Source organism: Haematobia irritans, chromosome 3 (genome assembly GCF_050003625.1).
Source record: "Haematobia irritans isolate KBUSLIRL chromosome 3, ASM5000362v1, whole genome shotgun sequence".
In the NCBI taxonomy this organism is placed as follows: domain Eukaryota; kingdom Metazoa; phylum Arthropoda; class Insecta; order Diptera; family Muscidae; genus Haematobia; species Haematobia irritans.
In genome coordinates, this window is record NC_134399.1 from 218,972,103 (window position 1) to 218,992,213 (window position 20,111).

Below are 20,111 nucleotides of genomic sequence, written 5' to 3' on the forward strand. Positions count from 1 at the left end.
ATAAAATTTTGACTAAATTTTCTATACAAATAAAATTTTTACAAAATTTTCTATAGAAATAAAATTTGTACAAAATTTTCTATAGAAATAAAATTTTGACAAAATTTTCTATAGAAATAAATCTTTGACATTTTCTATAGAAATAAAATTTTGACAAAATTTCCTATAGAAATAAAATTTTGACAAAATTTTCTATAGAAATAAAATTTTGACAAAATTTTCTATAGAAATAAAATTTTGACAAAATTTTCTATAGAAAAAAAATTTTGACAAAATTTCCTATAGAAATAAAATTTTGACAAACTTTTCTATAGAAATAAAATTTTGACAAAATTTCCTATGGAAATAAAATTTTGACAAAATTTTCTATAGAAATAAAATTTTGACAAAATTTCCTATAGAAATAAAATTTTGACAAAATTTTCTATAGAAATAAAATTTTTAGAAAATTTTCTATAGAAATAAAATTTTGACAAAATGTTCTATAGAGATAATATATACTACAAAACCCATTGAGAGCAAGTTATTCTTTTTTGTAGAAATAGTAATTTTCTTTTGATGGTGCAAACTAAAATCAAACGTTTAAAATTCGACACATTTACTACTATTCAAGGGATATTTATAAAGTCAAAAACCCAAAAAAAATTTTGGTTAATAAGAGAGATCAATATATATAATAAACTTCTAAAATAAACTAATAAAACACTTCTCTCGAAGAACAAAAAAATTCTTTCATACTAACTACAAAAATTTGATCAAAAACTTTAAACTAATTTTTTTTAAAGTTGGTAGATTTTTGGTAAAAGTTTCATCAAATTTAAAATTTTTTATCAGTGTTTCTATATTCTCTTGTTCATCTAACCACAGTAAAAATCATAAGATATTTGTAATGTGATACAAAATTCAACATCATTAAAAGTTCTGGCATAGCTTTCTTCTATTTGGTAGAATTTCTACCTTGCTATACCATGGTGTAGAGACGGCAGAATTCGCTGCAGACATTAGGAGAAATTAAAAATTAATGAGGTAAAAATGAAAGCAAAAAGGGAACTAAAGTGATGTGATTCACAAATTGCATTTGCAGACACTAAAGTAAATAAATAAATGAAAAGACTTGTAAATAATTACAGATTATGTATTTTGCTATGGTACCATGGGGAATTAAAAATTTTCTCTTAAAAAAAAAATATTGGAATATGTTGGGGTTGTTTGTTTTTTTCTGGAATACAAATTAATTGCTTGTGACATAGGTTAACATATGAGCTGTAATATAAATGAATTATACCTAGAAAATGAAATTTGTTTTGATATACAAAATATTGAAGATAAAAGTTTTATAATTTTCAGGGATTTTATAAATGTTGGCAACATTTTCTATAGAAATAAAATTTTGACAAAATTTTCTATAGAAATAAAATTTCGACAAAATTTTCTATGGAAATAAATCGTTGAAGAAAATTTTGACAAAATTTTCTATAGAAATAAATCTTTGACAACATTTAGTATAGAAATAAAATTTTGACAAAATTTTCTATAGAAATAAAATTTTGACAAAATTTTCTATGGAAATAAATCTTTGACAAAATTTTGTATAGAAGAAAAATTTGACAAAACTTTCTATAGAAATAAATCTTTGACAACATTTTGTATAGAAATAAAATTTTGACAACATTTTCTATAGAAATCAAATTTTGACAACATTTTCTATAGAAATAAAATTTCGACAAAATTTACTATAGAAATAGAATTTTGACAACATTTTTTATATAAATAAAATTTTGACAACATTTTTTATAGAATTAAAATTTTGACAAAATATTCTACAGAAACAAAATTTTGATAAAATTTTCTATAGAAATAAAGTTTTGGAGAAATTTACTATGGATAAAATTTTGACAAAATTTTCTATAGAAAATTTTGGAAAAATTTTCTATGGCTAAGATTTTGTCAAAATTTTCTATAGATATAAAATTTCGACAAAATGTACTACAGAAATAAAATTTTGACAAATTTTTCTATAGACATAAACATTTGATAAAAATTTCTATAGAAATAAAATTTTGACAAAAATTTTCTGTAGAATTAAAATTTTGACAAAATTTTCTATAGAAATAAAATTTTGACAAAATTTTCTATAGAAATAAAATTTTGACAAAATTTTCTATGGAATTAAAATTTTGACAAAATTTTCTATAGAAATAAAATTTTTGACAAAAATGTGATCAAAAACTTCAAAATAAGATTTTTTTAATTTAGTAGGTTTGTAGTAAATTTTGGAAGAATATTTTTGGCACGAGTGGCAGCAGTATTTACATGAGATAAAACTTCAAAAGATGAATCTTAATTTTATATTTGATTTTCTGATTTTCTACAGCAAATCATATCTTATGTTTTTTGATAAAACTATGTCAATAAAAAATAAAAAACTCTGTCAATTGGGAATTTTGGGGACTAAAGGATACCAATTGGGGGACAGGAGCCAGAAAAATACTGACCAAGTTTGGGAGGTTTGTTACTTCTTCAGACTTTTTGATGAGTACTAAGTCCTGATCTATACTTTTAGGACTACCCAATATATGTCTATCTGGTTAATTTACATTATAAAGTATATTATTTAAAATTGTTTTCCTCATCCACTAATTATTTCAGATTTTATAAAATTTTACTCTCATCTTCTCCCTCAAAACCCATACTCATTTTTAGGGGCATTTGCCTTTTTTGTGATTTTAAAAGCACCCAATTATCCTATAAATATAATTTAAACACATTTCGCTTTCTTTTTTATTGTTTAAATAAAAATAGTCAAAATGATGATGGCATACTGAATTTAAAGCGCCACCACAACACCTCTGGCCTCTGTCACACCTTCCTTGCTTTTTTACCCCATAAAGACACATTCATCTCTATTTCTCAGACACACATTCACTTTTCCCACTTTCCACAGTCTTGGCAGCTGATGTCAGGCGAAAGCCAACCCAAATTAATTTCTATGCTATTTTTCATGAGACGGCGACTAACATAATTTGTTCCCCTATTTCACAGCAAGGTGTTTGGTGTTATGGGAATTTCGGTTATTTTTAGAAGGTTTCACAATCAAAAAAAAAAAAATCCTTGTTTATTTATTTTTTAAAGTTAGGCAAATTTATGAGATGTTTTAAAGAATTTGTTTTTTTCTTCAAAATGAGAAAATATTTGTTGTGATGTGTAATTACTTACGTTGGATCTGGTGTTCCTTCGGCCTCACATTCAATGATGAATGGTTTATCACTTTCCTTTGTGGCCTGGGCTACCTTGAACAGTAGTTCATCTGTGGGGGGTTGTTTGATAATGCGGGGAGGTGAATTGACTGTAAAAAGGAGGGAAATTTATTAAGTTTTTGTATCAAAAAATTAATATTTACTTAGATAATAAAAAGAAATAAACCTATTCTAAATTAATTTAGTTTAACGAAATGAATTAAACCCTGATAAAATATAAAAACAATATTGAATGAATTCAATTTTCGAATATTTTTAAAAAATAGTATCCTTGTCACTCGTGCCAACAATAATCTACCAAAATTTGCAAAAAATTTTATCAAAAAATCTACCAAATTTAAAAAATCTTTATTTTGAAATTTTTGATTAAAATTTTGTGGTTAGTATGAAACTTTTATTTCTTCGAAAGAAATGTTTTACAATTTTATTTTAAAAGATTATTTCAGTATTTGCAATATAATACTTTTTGATTTAGTTGAGAGTTGTACCGATTTTAGCTTGTACCAACAGGGAAAATTTTATTTCTTTAGAAATTTTTGTCAAAATATTATTTCTATAGAAAAGTGTATAAAAATTTTATTTAGAAAATTTTTTCAAACCTTTACTTCTATAGAAAATTTTGTCCAAATTTTATTTCTTCACAAAATTTTTTTTCTATAGAAAATTTTGTCAAAATTTTATTTCTATAGAAAATTTTGTAAAAAATTTATTTCTTTAGAAATATTTGAAAAAATTTTAATTCTATAGAAAATTCTGTCAGAATTTTATTTCTATAGAAAAAATTGTCAAAATTTTCTTTAAATTTTGTCGAAATTTTATTTCTATAGAAAATTTTGTCAACATTTTATTTCTATAGAAAATTTTGTCAAAATGTTATTTCTATAGAAAATTTTCTCAAAATTTTATTTCTATAGAAAATTTTGTCAAAAATGTATTTCTATAGAAAATGTTCTCAAAATTTAATTTCTATAGAAAATTTTGTCAAAATTCTATTTCTATAGAAAATTTTGTTAAAATATTATTTCTTTAAAAAAAATTGTAAAAATTTTATTTCTATAGAAAATTCTAGAAAATTCTATAGAAAAATTTGTCAAAATTTTATTTCTATAGAAAATTTTGTCAAAATTTTATTTCTATAGAAAATTTTGTCAAAATTTTATTTCTAGAGAAAATTTTGTCAAAATTTTATTTGTATGGAAAATTTTGTCAAAATTTTATTTCGTTAGAAATGTTCCTCAAAATTTTAATTCTATACAAAATTTTATTTCTATAGAAAATTTTGTCAAAATTTTATTTGTGTAGAAAATTTTGTCAAAATTTTATTTCTAGAGAAAATTTTGTCAAAATTGTATTTGTATAGAAAATTTTGTCAAAATTTTATTTCGTTAGAAATGTTCCTCAAAATTTTAATTCTATACACATTTTTGAAAAGTAAAAAATTTTGTAAAAATTTTATTTCTATAGAAAATTTTGTAAAAAATTTTTTTGTATAGAAAATTTTCTAAAAATTTTATTTCTATAGAAAATTATGTCAAAACTTTATTTCTTTATTTCACAATGGATTTTGATAGTATGATCCAACAAGAAAATTAAAGATTTAATTTATTAAATTTATAGTACATTTCGGCAATAATTTATTTCTAAAGAAAATTTTGTCAAAATTTTATTTCTGTAGAAAATTTGGTCAATATTTTATTTCTATAGATTTTTTTCCAAAATTGTATTTTTTTAGAAAATTTTGACAATATTTTACTTCTACAGAAATTTTTTTTCAAAATTTTATTTCTTTAGAAATGTTCCTCAAAATTTTAATTCTATAGAAATTTTCTCAAAATTTTAATTCTATAAAAAAAATTCTTAAAATTTTATTTCTATAGAATTTTTTCTCAAATTTGTATTTCTTTAGATTTTTTTTTTTTTCAAAGTTTGAGTTCTATAGAAAATTGAGGTACCTCTTTGATGGAGAAGAACATTTTGCAAAATCTACCAAAACATCAAGATTTCTACAAGTCCACAAAACAGTTAAAAATCTACCATTTTTTGGTAGAAGTCTACCAAATAAGGCAACACTGCACTCCCGAGAAAATCTTAAACTTTATTTTTTTTTTAATTTAACTTTTGTTAATTATTTTTTATTTATTTTGTCAAAATTTTATTTCTTTAGAAATGTTCTTCAAAATTTTAATTCTATACAAATTTTTGAAAAGTAAAAAATTTTGTAAAAATTTTATTTCTATAGAAAATTTTGTCAAAATTTTATTTCTATAGACAGTTTTGTCAAAATTTTATTTCTATAGACAATTTTGTCAAAATTTTATTTCTATAGACAATTTTGTCAAAATTTTATTTCTATAGAAAATTTTGTCAAATTTTTTTTTGTATAGAAAATTTTGTCAAAATTTTATTTCTACAGAAAATTTTTCAAAATTTTATTTGTATAGAAAAATTTGTCAAACTTTTATTTCTATTCTTCACAATGGATTTTGATAGTATGATCCAACAAGAAAATTAAAGATTTAATTTATTAAATTTATAGTAAATTTTGGCAATAATTTATTTCTTAAGAAAATTTTGTCAAAATTTTATTTCTGTAGAAAATTTGGTCAATATTTTATTTCTATAGATTTTATTTCTTTAGAAATGTTCCTCAAAATTTTAGTTATATAGAAATTTTCTCAAAAATTTTAGTTCTATAAAAAAATTTCTTAAAATTTTAATTCTATAGAATTTTTTCTCAAAATTATATTTCTTTAGATTTTTTTTTTCAAAGTTTTAGTTCTATATAAAATTGAGGTACCTCTTTGATGGAGAAGAATATTTTGCAAAATCTACCAAAACATCAAGATTTCTACCAATCCAGTAAAAAACAGTAAAAAATCTACCATTTTTTGGTAGAAGTCTACCAAATAAGGCAACACTGCACTCCCGAGAAAATCTTTAACTTTATTTTTTTTTTAATTTAATTTTTGTTAATTATTTTTTATTTATTTTTTTGGATTTAAAATTTCATTAAAATTTTGGCATTTGTCATTGGTAAGGAACAATATTCTTTGAAACGAAGAAAATATTCATTAAGACTGCGAAAAGTTTCATAACTGAATAGAAAAATCATTACATTAACGAAAAGTTTCATTGTATTTATGAAATTGTTTGTCTTGGCTCAATTTTGACAAATTTCTTTAATATTATGCAGCTTTTTCTGCCATTGTATATTTCCCAAAGGCTGCCACATGATTGATGATTTAATAACATCAGTTCTAGGCACGTGCCGCCACTAAGATGTTGCACAAAAATATACACCAAAGTTAGACAACATCTGAATGTGAGGGGTATGCCTATGTCCGCGTATACTTCAACCATCCTATCAGTAAGGATTAGTGGAAACATTTAAGGATTCACACTATTACAACAAAAGAGATTAAAAGATTTCATAATAAATTCTAGGCACGAAGGAGCCACAGAAGGGGAAAAAAGAATAATGGTTGAAGTGGCAAATAGGCGCTCCATTTGTTTCGCAACTAAACTAAACATAGCATAGAGAAAAAGTAATTAAATTAGAAACAACCAAAAAGTTTATGATATAAAGACGAAACAATGTCACAAACTAATCTACATAGACAAAGGCAGATTATATGCTCAGCTTAACTTTTGACAAACTGCTGCTAGTCACGAGGAAAAAGAGAATTTGTTTTGTAAAAAGTAAAACTTAATTTACGAGGCTAACATGAAGGATATTGAAAAATATCAGAAACTTTTAGTTATCTGTAGTCTGCCATATATAACTTCTTATTCATAAATTTCACGAGCATTTTCGTAAAATTTTTTTAAGCTTAAGATGATATTTAACTTTTTAAATAAAGACGGGATTGATTAGTTAGCGAACCAATTAACATTTCACTGATATGGAAACAATTCTGTGGCGTTGTTAACCGAGCATCCTTATGAATCCATTTTCGAAATTGTTGCAGATTTTAGGCAAATCAGATTATCTCTATAGAAAATTTTGTCAAAATTTTATCTCTATAGAAAATCTTGTCAAAATTTTATCTCTATAGAAAATTTTGTCAAAATTTTATCTCTATAGAAAATTTTGTCAAAATTTTATCTCTATAGAAAATTTTGTTAAAATTTTATCTCTATAGAAAATTTTGTCAAAATTTTATATCTATAGAAAATTTTATCTCTATAGAAAATTTTTTCAAAATTTTATCTCTATAGAAAATTTTGTCAAAATTTTATCTCTATAGAAAATTTTGTCAAAATTTTATCTCTATAGAAAATTTTGTCAAAATTTTATCGCTATAAAAAATTTTGTCAAAAATCTATCTCTATAGAAAATTTTGTCAAAATTTTATCTCTATAGGAAATTTTGCCAAAATTTTATCTCTATAGGAAATTTTGCCAAAATTTTATCTCTATAGAAAATTTTGTTAAAATTTTATCTCTATAGAAAATTTTGCCAAAATTTTATCTCTATAGGAAATTTTGCCAAAATTTTATCTCTATAGGAAACTTTGTCCAAAATTTTATCTCTATAGGGAATTTTGTCAAAAATTTTATCTCTGTAGAAAATGTTGTAAAAATTTTATAGAAACTTTAATTTTTACTCAGTGTATTTTCTAAATCATAATAATCGATTTCCCTCTCGATTTTAAACTTAATCTCCATCCCAAATAAGATACAATATAAACAAGATGTTTAGACCCCCAAAACAAAATATCCCACACCTATAAAATTCTATATGCAAGACAAAAACTTGCTACATAGACAACTCCAAACTAATTTGCTAATGGGCAATGCAACAACAGCGGCAAATATTTGCAATACAGCATTCTAGACAATGTTGGGCATATCCACGACTCCCACCCATTTCCCCATTTGCCAAAGGCTGAAAATATGATTACATTACTATGGGTTATGGATGTTGCTGTCGATGATAGCTCACGAATAATAATGGTCAATGTTATAATTGCCGATTACGATGGGGTCTTTACAGATCTTAACACAAAACAGCAAGTCCCTTCAGTGCTCTTCATCCTTTGCCCACAAAATATATGCCACCCATAGGAATCTCATCCATGTAGAACTGCAAACTGCAGATGCTGTGGTCATAAATCCAATTTAAAATCATGTTGCACAAGCGAGAGATATGCATGCGATGTGTAACAGAAATAACAGAAAAATCCCAATCATCCTATGAAGAAGTGATGGATGCATCTGTCCCCGCCAGGCAGCAAGCGAAACATAAACATTTTATCAGTGTGTGGGTGATTGAATACATATCGTGTATATGTGTGTATGTGCATTTGGCTTGGGGTATGGGATTTGTCAAGAATACTAAACGTTTGCCCATTAATTGGGACCAAGGGGAACCTAGACGCAGGTATTGGCTTCATTCCTCTTGCTGTTCTTATTGTTGTTGTTATTATAGACGAGCTCTAGCATCATAGTTTGTTGATCCAAATCTATTGACACATCTGTGTACAACGATCTATAGAACGTGGCATCTTTGAGTGGCATATTGAGGGGACTATGCTCCCATTTGTTATTCTCAGTTGCGATATTTTTATTTGGTTTATTTTGATTATTGGTTTTTTTTCTGTAAGATTTGGGGATGTATTACTGAATGGGAGCATAGCAAATAGCTTTAGATACAATTTGTTTGTTCTGTTCTATTGAATTTGATTTGTAAACAATCTGTCAGATACAAATTTGCCAAATTTGAAACATGTATCTACTATCAGATCAACTTTAACAATGGTTTGAGCATTAGGAAATCGATTTGAGATTGCATTTTTGCACAAAGTCAATTCTATAGCCGATTTAATCTTATATTAGTTCATGAAAATTAATCAATTTCAGTTAAATTTTACCAACAACATTTGACAACATTTTTTTAGAAATAAAATTTTTACAAAATTTTCTATAGAAATAAAATTTTGACATTTTCTATAGAAATAAAATTTTGACAAAATTTTCTGTAGAAATAAAATTTTGACAAATTTGTTTATAAAAATAATTTTCTATAGAAATACAATTTTAACAAAACTTTCTACAGAAATAAAATTTTTACAAAATTTTCTATAGAAACAAAATTTTGACAAAATTGTTTAAATAAAATAAAATTTTAACAAAACTTGTTACAGAAATAAAATTTTGACAAATTTGTTATACAAACTAAAATTTTGACAAATTTGTTATACAAAATAAAATTTTGACAAAATTTATTATAGAAATACAATTTTTACCTAATTTATTATAGAAATAAAATGTTTACCAAATTTTCTATAGAAATAAAATTCTGACAAATTTTTCTATAGAAATAAAATTTTGAACAATTTTCTTTAAACATAAAATTTTGACAAAATTTTCTAAATAAAATAAAATTTTAACAAAACTTGTTACAGAAATACAATTTTAACAAAATTTATTATAGAAATAAAATTTTTACCAAATTTTCTATAGAAATAAAATGTTTACAAATTTTTTTATAGAAATAAAATTTTGACAAAATTTTTTATAGAAATGAAATTTTGACAAAATTTTCTATAGAAATAAAATTTTGATAACATTTTCAATAGAAATAAAATTCTGACAATATTTTCTATAGAAATAAAATTTTGACAAAATTCTCTATAGAAATAAAATTTTGACAAAATTCTCTAGAGATATAAAATTTTAACAAAATTTTTTAAATAAAGTAAATTTTTAACAAAATTTGTTAAAGAAATCGAATTTTGACAAATTTATTACAGAAATAAAATGTTTAGCAAATTTATTATGGAAACAAAATGTTTACCAAATTTTGTAGAGAAATGAAATGTTGACAAAGTTTTCTATAGAAATAAAATTTTGACAACATTTTCTGTAGAAATAAGATGTTTTCAATAGAAATAACATTTTGACAAAATTTTCTGTGGAAATAAAATGCTTTGACAAAATTTGGTACAGAAATAAAATGTTGATAAATTTGTTATACAAAATAGTATTTTGAAAATTTGTTATAGAAATAAAATTTTTACCTAATTTATTACAGAAATAAAATGTTTACCAAATTTTCTATAGAAATAAAATTTTGACAAATATTCTACATAAATAAAATTTTGACAAAATTTTCTTTAGAAATAAAATGTTTTGACAATATTTTCTATAGAAATAAAATTTTAACAAATTTTAACAAATTTTAACAAATTTTCTATAGAAATAAAATTTTGACAACATTTTCTTTAGAAATAAAATGTTTTGACAAAATTTTCCATAGAAATAAAATTTTAACAAAATTTTCTATAGAAATTAAATTTTGACAAATTTTCTATAGAAATGAAATTTTGACAACATTTTCTATAGAAATTAAATTTTTACAAAATTTTTTTTATAGAAATAAAATTTTGAAAAAATTTGTTATAGAAATAAAATGTTGACAAAATTTTCTATAGAAATAAAATTTTAACAACTTTTTCTATAGCAATGGAATTATGACAATATTTTCTATAGAAATAAAATTTTGACAAAATTTTCCATAGAAATAAAATTTTGACAAAATTTTCTATAGAAATAAAATGTTTTCTATAGAAATAAAATTTTGACAACATTTTTTATAGAAATAAAATTTTGACAAAACTTTCTATAGAAATAAAATTTTGACAAATTTTCTATAGAAATAAAATTTTGACAAAATTTTCTTTAGAAATAAAATGTTTTGACAAAATTTTCTAAAGAAATAAAATTTTAACAAAATTTTCTATAGAAATTAAATTTTGACAAATTTTCTATAGAAATGAAATTTTGACAAATGTTCTATAGAAATAAAATTTTGGCAAAATTTTTTATAGAAATAAAATTTTGACTAAATTTTCTATACAAATAAAATTTTGACAAAATTTTCTATAGAAATAAAAATTTGACAATATATTCTAAGAAATAAAATTTTGACAATATTTTCTATAGAAATAAAATTTTGACAAAATTCTCTATAGAAATAAAATTTTGACAAAATTCTCTAGAGAAATAAAATTTTAACAAAATTTTTTAAATAAAGTAAAATTTTAACAAAATTTGTTAAAGAAATCGAATTTTGACAAATTTATTACAGAAATAAAATGTTTAGCAAATTTATTATGGAAATAAAATGTTTACCAAATTTTGTAGAGAAATGAAATGGTGACAAAGTTTTCTATAGAAATAAAATTTGGGAACATTTTCTGTAGAAATAAGATGTTTTCAATAGAAATAACATTTTGACAAAATTTTCTGTGGAAATAAAATGCTTTGACAAAATTTGGTATAGAAATAAAATGTTGATAAATTTGTTATACAAAATAGTATTTTGAAAATTTGTTATAGAAATAAAATTTTTACCTAATTTATTACAGAAATAAAATGTTTACCAAATTTTTTATAGAAATAAAATTTTGACAAATTTTCTACATAAATAAAATTTTGACAAAATTTTCTTTAGAAATAAAATGTTTTGACAAAATTTTCTATAGAAATAAAATTTTGAAAAAATTGGTTATAGAAATAAAATGTTGACAAAATTTTCTATAGAAATAAAATTTTAACAACTTTTTCTATAGCAATGGAATTTTGACAAAATTTTCTATAGAAATAAAATTTTGACAAAATTTTCCATAGAAATAAAATTTTGACAAAATTTTCCATAGAAATAAAATTTTGACAAAATTTTCTATAGAAATAAAATGTTTTCTATAGAAATAAAATTTTGACAACATTTTTTATAGAAATAAAATTTTGGCAAAACTTTCTATAAAAATAAAATTCTGACAAATTTTCTATAGAAATAAAATTTTGACAAAATTTTCTTTAGAAATAAAATGTTTTGACAAAATTTTCTATAGAAATAAAATTTTAACAAAATTTTCTATAGAAATTAAATTTTGACAAATTTTCTATAGAAATGAAATTTTGACAAATTTTCTATAGAAATTAAATTTTGACAAAATCTTTTTATAGAAATAAAATTTTGAAAAAATTTGTTATAGAATTAAAATGTTGACAAAATTTTCTATAGAAAAAAAATTTTAACAACTTTTTCTATAGCAATGGAATTTTAACAATATTTTCTATAGAAATAAAATTTTGACAAAATTTTCCATAGAAATAAAATTTTGACAAAATTTTCTATAGAAATAAAATTTTGACAAATTTTCTATAGTAACAAAATTTTGACAAATTTTCTATGGAAATAATGGAAATAAAATTTTGACAAAATTTTCTATGGAAATAAAATTTTCTATAGAAACAAAAATTTCTATAGAAATACAATTGTGACTAAATTTTCTATAGAAATAAAATTTTGAAAAAAAATGCTTATAGAAATAAAATTTTTACAAAATTGTCTATAGAAATAAAATGTTTTGACAAAATTTTCTATAGAAATAAAATGATTTGACTAAATTTTTTAAAGAAATAAAATTTTGACAAAATTTTTTATAGAAATAAAATTTCGACAAAACTTTCGATAGAAATAAAATTTTGACAAATTTTCTATAGAAATAAAATTTTGACAAAATTTTCTTTAGAAATAAAATGTTTTGACAAAATTTTCTATAGAAATAAAATTTTAACAAAATTTTCTATAGAAATGAAATTTTGACAAAATTTTCTATAGAAATAAAATTTTGACAAATTTTCTATAGAAATAAAATTTTGACAAAATTTTCTTTAGAAATAAAATGTTTTGACAAATGTTTCTATAGAAATAAAATTTTAACAAAATTTTCTATAGAAATGAAATTTTGACAAATTTTCTATAGAAATGAAATTTTGACAAATTTTCTATAGAAATGAAATTTTGACAAATTTTCTATAGAAATAAAATTTTGACAAAATTTTTTAGAGAAATAAAATTTTGAAAAAATGGTTATAGGAATAAAATGTTGACAAATTTTTCTATAGGAATGAAATTTTGACAAAATTTTCTATAGAAATAAAATTTTGACAAAATTTTCCATAGCAATAAAATTTTGACAAAATTTTCTATAGAAATAAAATTTTGACAAATTTTCTATAGAAATAAAATTTTGATAAATTTTCTATGGAAATAAAATTTTGACAAAATTTTCTATGGAAATAAAATTTTAACAAATTTTCCATAGAAATAAAATTTTGACAAAATTTTCTATAGAAATGAAATTTTGAGAAACGTTTCTATACAAATAAAAGTTTGACAAAATTTTCTATAGAAATAAAATTTTGACTAAATTTTCTATAGAAATAAAATTTTGACAACATTTTTTGTATGGAAAGAAAGAATATAGAAATAAAATTTTGACAAACTTTTCTATAGAAATAAAATTTTGACAAAATTTTCTATAGAAATAAAGTTTTCCCAAAACGTTCTATAGAAAGAAAATTTTGACAAAATTTTTTATAGAAATAAAATTTTGACAATATTTTCTATAGAAATAATATTTTAACAAATTTTTCTATAGAGATGAAATTTTGACAAAATTTTCATAGAAATGAAATTTTGACAAAATTTTCATAGACTCGAAATTTTGACAAAATTTTCTATTGAAATAAAATTGTGAAAGAATTTTCTATAGAAATAAAATTTTGACAAAACTTTTTATACAAAATAAAATTTTGACAAAATTTGTTATAGAAATAAAATGTTGACAAAATTTGCTATAGAAATAAATTTTTATATAATTTTCTATACGAATGCAAATTTGAAAATGTTTTCTATAGAAATCCAATATTTACAAAATTTTCGATAAAAATAAAACTTGGAGAAAATTTTGACAAAATTTTCTATTGAAATAAATTTTTGTCAAAATTTTCTATAAATTCAATATGTCTAAGATTTTTAATTTTTGTGCTAGGACGTACTATCAAAGACTATTGTAAGTAGGTTGTCCCTTTTTCTGGAAGTAGTTAATTTCTCTTGTTGGTGCAAGGTAAAATCGTTAAAACATTTAAAATTCGGAACATTTACAATTAATATATTTTCATACAAGCTACAAAAATTTAACCATCAACTTTAAATGTAGAAAAAGTCCTACACCGACTTATGTATATACCGGCTAAAAAATATTCGTTTGAAAATAATGCAAACTGGCTAGACTTGATTTGAATTCTATGTTAATATTTCACATCAAATTAAAAACAAAAAAATGTTTTAAGAATTTCAATAAAAACAAATCAATCATATAAGTTGAATGAATTGTGATTTGCATTTTTAATTGAATTAATAAAAGTTTTATTTAAAATTGGTACGGGCGCCAAATTAAGATTTTGAATAATTAAGTAATTCGCCAGGTAAATCAATTTTTGAGGAATGGTATAGATTTTTTGATTAATAAAAGCCGACCTATAATAAAAACCTTAACTCTTTCTTACTATTTAACGGATTACATGCACGGGCGCCAATAAATTTCGTTTTAGAATTATTATTATTTATTTTTTTTATGGTACAACTGTCTACCGATCTCAAAGCCTAAAAATCTAGGTGACTTTTCCACAAATAAAATACTCAAATATTTCAAAAATAATTTTTTAAATTAAGAACTGATAATTTCTAAAGTAATTAATTGATTTATATTCATGTACTAGTCAACTTACCCAATGCTGTTGTTACGCCTAAAACGACAACCAACAGGACGACGGCCAGCGTACTAGACGACTGCCGTCCCATTTTGCTGATGGTTGCTCTTTTCTATAGATGGATGGAATGAAGTGTTATTTCAGTATTATACTGGGTCTAACAAAGATTCGCACACACACCGGCTCACACAAAACCCCTTAGCCTAAGACTGGACCTGAAGGCGGGGTGTAAATGTTATAATGTACTTTTTCAATTCCTTTGCTTACTTTCACTTTGTGCGTTCTATTTTATTCTATTTTCGTTCACTTAATAATTAAATAGGTAAAATTTTACGTAGAAAATCTGGATAGATAAACAAAAACACAAAAAAAATATAGAAAACCACATTTATTGAAGGTGAGCTGTAAAGAGACAAAAAATAAAAACAAAATTCAGATTAGTTAATTTTATTTGTAAATAGGCGTTTTTTATTATAAGGTGAGTTAAGAAAGACACATTTTGTTGTTGTAGTTCAAAGTGATCTAATTTCGTTATGATCTAATTTCTGTCCCATTGTGTGCAACAGTTGTGAAGTGACACTGTCTCTGTTAGCTAAGGCTAAAAGCCGGCCCTGCTCCCACAAAAGGTGTTAGATATATGAGACCACAAGTAACCGCAAAAGCATAGAACAATAATACAGTAGCTAACATGTGGTTTTCAAATGGGTTTTGAAACCACAGAGACGTAGTTTGATGGGGGGGTAAGCAAATGGAAATAGAGTCTCAATGGATTAGTTCAAGTAATCGTGTACCACAAACATAGAGCGGGGGACTAGTATGGAAAAGGGTTAAATTCTGGTAGTGAGGGTGAGTCATCTATATCAATTTTCAATATGGTTAGGTTAGGTGGCAGCCCGAAGTATCAGGCTCACTTAGACTATTCAGTCCATTGTGATACCACATTGGTGAACTTCTCTCTTATCACTGGGTGCTGCCCGAGTCCATGTTAAGCTCAATGACAAGGGACCCCCTTTTTAAAGCCGAGTCCGAACGGCATTCCACATTGCAGTGAAACCACTTAGAGAAGCTTTGAAACCCTCAGAAATGTCACCAGCATTACTGAATTTTCAATGTATGGCTTTATTTGTTCGTGTCTCGCATTGTATAACTCTGATCAGTTCCCCGTAGATGGAATAAGTGGGAAAACCGGATTTCGAATTTTCTATCTCTTCAACAATCACAATGAATTAACTCGAAATAAATGATGGACCGATTTTCGATCTGCGAATCTAATTTTTGAGAATTTTCGATTGCAACACAATGAGCATTTTTCCGCTAATTTGCCATTAATAGTTCTGCGACTTCGTTTTATGGTTAAAAGTGAAATCGATAGGTCAGAATCGTCGAGCTTTGGCGAGGAATTGTGTTCGATTAGGACACATGGTTTTGTCCACACACATCGTTGTGATTGGCCAGAAGGTCCGGGAGCTTCTTAACCCTATGATGACCGACCAATCCCGCCTTTAGACGTTTTTATTAGGGCAAAATAGAAGCAAATGGATTTTTCTCTCCCAATAGGCGACGAATTGTGTACGATTAGGACACATGGTCTTGTCCACACACATCGTTATGATTGGCCAGAAGGTCCGGGAGCTTCTTACCCTACGTTGGCCGGCCAATCCCGCCTTTAGGCGTTTATATTAGGGCAAAATAGAAGCAAATGGATTGTTCTCCTCCAATAGGCGACGAATTGTGTTCGATTAGGACACATGATCTTGTCCACACACATCGTTGTAATTGGGCAGAAGGTTCGGGAACTTCTTAACCCTGTAATGGTCGGTCAATCCTGCCTATAGGCAGTTTTATTAGGGCTAAATAGGAACAAAAAGATTTTTTGGCAAAACATGCGACATTAGAGGGCTAATGTTTTTTTTTTTTTTTTTTAATATAAAATGTCGATTTTTGGAAAAGGTGATTTTCGACATTTGCAATCACTATATGCAACTCAATGAGAAGTTACACCCAAAATTAGGTTAGGTATAGTCGGTGTATTGTGATACCACAGTGATGAACATCTGAGTGATGCCCGATTCAATTTTTAACTAAATGACAAGCAACCTTCATTTTTATAGCCGAGCCCGAAAACCGTTTCACATTGCCGTGAAATCACTTAGATACACAGAAAAAATTTCACGAAAATTGTTCCAATTAAAGTATTAATTGAGTTTTAAAAAATATTCAATTAAAAATTTAATTGTTTAATTTTTTAATTGAAACAAAAATTAAGAAACAAAAATCAATCACAAAAAAAATTCACGAAAATTGTTCCCATTACAGTCTTAATTGAGTTTTAAAAAATATTCAATTAAAAATTAAATTGATTCAACAAATTTTTTAATTGAAACAAAAATCCATCTCAAAAATTAAGAGTGTCAATTAATTTTTTAATTGATACTATCATTTCTGTGAAATTGAGGAAATTTCAATTAAAAATTAATTGGATTAATTGATTGAAGACAAAAAATATTTTTGTGTGTGTATGCTTTGAAACACTCAAAAATGTCACCAACATTACATAGAAAAAAAGTTCATGAAATTTTTTCCAATTAAAATTTTAATTCAGTTGTAAAAAATATTCAATTAAAAATTTAATTGATTCAACAAATTTTTTAATTGAAACAAAGATCAATCGCAAAAATTAATAGTATCAATTAATTTTTTAATTGACTTTCAATTAATTTTTTAATTGACTTTCAATTAATTTTTAATTGATACTATCATTTCTGTGATTGAAGACATTTCAATTAAAAAATTAATTGGATCAATTAATTTCGTGATTGAATCAGAAAAAAAATTTTATGTTACTGAGAAGGGATTATTTTTAAAATGTCATGGACTTTTTTTTCAATTTTTATTGATTAAAAGTCGATTCGTAACCCTCTAATGGCTGACCAATACCAAGCAAAATAAAAAGATTTCTACGACTTCGACCTTTTTGATAGAAAGTTGATTAGTGGAAATTTAATTGATTCAAATTTTCTATTTAAATTTTTTAATTGAAACAATGATCAATCGCAAAAATTAATTGACTTTCAATTAATTTTTTAATTGATACTATCATTTCTGTAATTGAAGACATTTCAATTAAAAAATTAATTGGATCAATTAATTTCGTGATCGAATCAGAAAAAAATATATATTTTGTGTGTTACTGAGAGGGAATTATATTTAAAATTTCTTGGACTTTTTTTTCAATTTTTATTGATGAACCCTTTCACTACCGATGTCCACTTAGAAGGACATTCGAAAAAGACACCAAATTCTATTTTTCCACTTAGTTTCGATTTATTTCTTGATGTTATTTTAAAGTAGAGGCTTTAATCTAAATAAGCTATAAATATTTTCTATATTGGTGAGCACTAAAATACATTTTTATAAACTTCTTTAACAATAAACGAAAAATATGAAATTTTGAGACAATTTTTCTTCTGTATGTTTCTAGTAAATGGACCTTCATACAAAAACTATAGCTGATACTTTTTCGGGATCTTTTTTGTATTTTTTCTCACACTTTGAAAGATATTATACGCCAAAAAGAGCTTATTTTCGTAAGGCCATTAGGTCACAATTCAAGAATCAAGTTTTTAGAACATGCTCATATAGCTCTTGAAGGAATTGAGGTAGGTTCTCAAAATGACAATTTTTGTTCTACATGCTGTTAGTGCTAGTAAAAAGAGATGAAAACTTAAAGTTTCTAGCATCAGGTTTATTTCGGTAGTGAAAGGGTTAAAAATCGATTCTTAACCCTCTAATGGCCGACCAATACCAAGCAAAATGAAAAGATTTCTACGACTTCGACCTTTTTGATAGAAAGTTGATTAGTGGAAATGGCGACGTCTATCTTTAAGATTTTTAGAGGCGTCGAGGACTTTAAAAAATCGACTAGAAATCCTCCCCCAATTTGCATCCCTATAAGCTGAAACAAAAATTCCCAACCAATTGGGAATTTCGCACTACATTTCATGCATCTATACTGCATGAATTGGTTGCAATAACGTAAACGAATGATCATAAACTAGTTTGATTACTCGTTTACGTTATTGCCACCGATTCATGCAGTATGGATGCAATGCCTACTTTATTGTAGATCAAAAAGCGCAACTAAAGTCTGACTGCTGAAGTATTTTTTGCTGGGAATTTATCTTGAAGATTTTTTCGACTTAAAACTTTGAACTTTTGTATGCCTATAAGCAACTTAATCAAAAATTTCCCGCGAATTTATCATTTTTTCTTCGACTTCGACCATTACAATAGAAATTCGATTTGTGGAATCGACTATTTTCCACTTTTGTATGCCTATAATTTTTTTTTTAAGATTTTTTCGACTTCAATTTTTTTTATAAAAAGGCCATTAGTGGAAATGGCGATTTTCGGTATTTGCATCAATCAAAAATTTTTCTACAATTTATCTTTAAGATTTTCAAAAATTTTCGACATTGACTTAAAAAAAAAAAATCAAAAAATTTTCGGCTTTATATACCCCTATAATTTATTTTTAGATGTCTTGGACTATATTTTATTACTACCTACACAGATAAAAATTATTTTTTGTCAAAATTAATTGATCCAATTTATTTTTAATAGAAATGTCTTCAATCACAGAAATTATAGTATCAATCACCAAAGTCAATTAAAAAATTAATTGATTCAATTAAAAATTAATTGATATAACAAATTTATGTGCACAGAAAAAAATATCACCAAAATATTTCCAATTAAAAAGTTAATTGAAGTTGAAAATGTTTTCAATTAATAAATTAATTGACGCAATTAACTTTTTAATTAAGGTAGAAACATTAAGTTGATTAAGTAAATGATTGAGAATTTAAAAAATTTTAATTAAAAAATCAATTGATACAATTAACTTTATAATTAAATTCGAAAGACTAAGTCAGTTAAAAAAACTGATGAACATTTTTTTATTTTATAATTAAAAATGTATTTCAAACAATCATTTGTTATTCCAAATAAAAACTCTAAGCCAGTTCAGAAAGTAATTAAAAATACTGACCTTTTTTAATTAAAAATTAATTGAGTTTTGCAATCAACATCAATTAAATTTTTAATTGAATCAATTAAGAAATTAATTGAAATTTGCTAATGAAATCAATTACTTTTTTAATCAAGAATTTTTTCTGTGCCCGATTAAAACTGTGATTGATACTATTATTTTCGTGATTGAAGACATTTCAATTAAAAAATTAATTGGATCAATTAATTTCATGATTGAATCAGAAAATATTTTTT

General features: G+C 24.0%; 1 protein-coding gene across 4 annotated transcripts in view; it reads right to left on the reverse strand.

Moving 5' to 3' along the window:
• The window catches only part of Nrg (Neuroglian), a 232,194-nt gene that overhangs the window by 141,797 nt on the left and 70,286 nt on the right, over positions 1-20,111 (reverse strand). For all 4 annotated transcript variants that reach the window (XR_012721055.1, XR_012721056.1, XM_075302930.1 and 1 more), the window contains exons 2-3: positions 14,844-15,168; positions 3,217-3,346 (exon numbers count right to left, since the gene is read on the reverse strand). Coding sequence is in view for 2 of the 4 variants with exons in the window: in XM_075302930.1 (XP_075159045.1) it covers positions 3,217-3,346; positions 14,844-14,916 (203 nt within the window). In the remaining 2 variants the exon portion in view is untranslated. The remainder of the gene's footprint in view (positions 1-3,216; positions 3,347-14,843; positions 15,169-20,111) is intronic.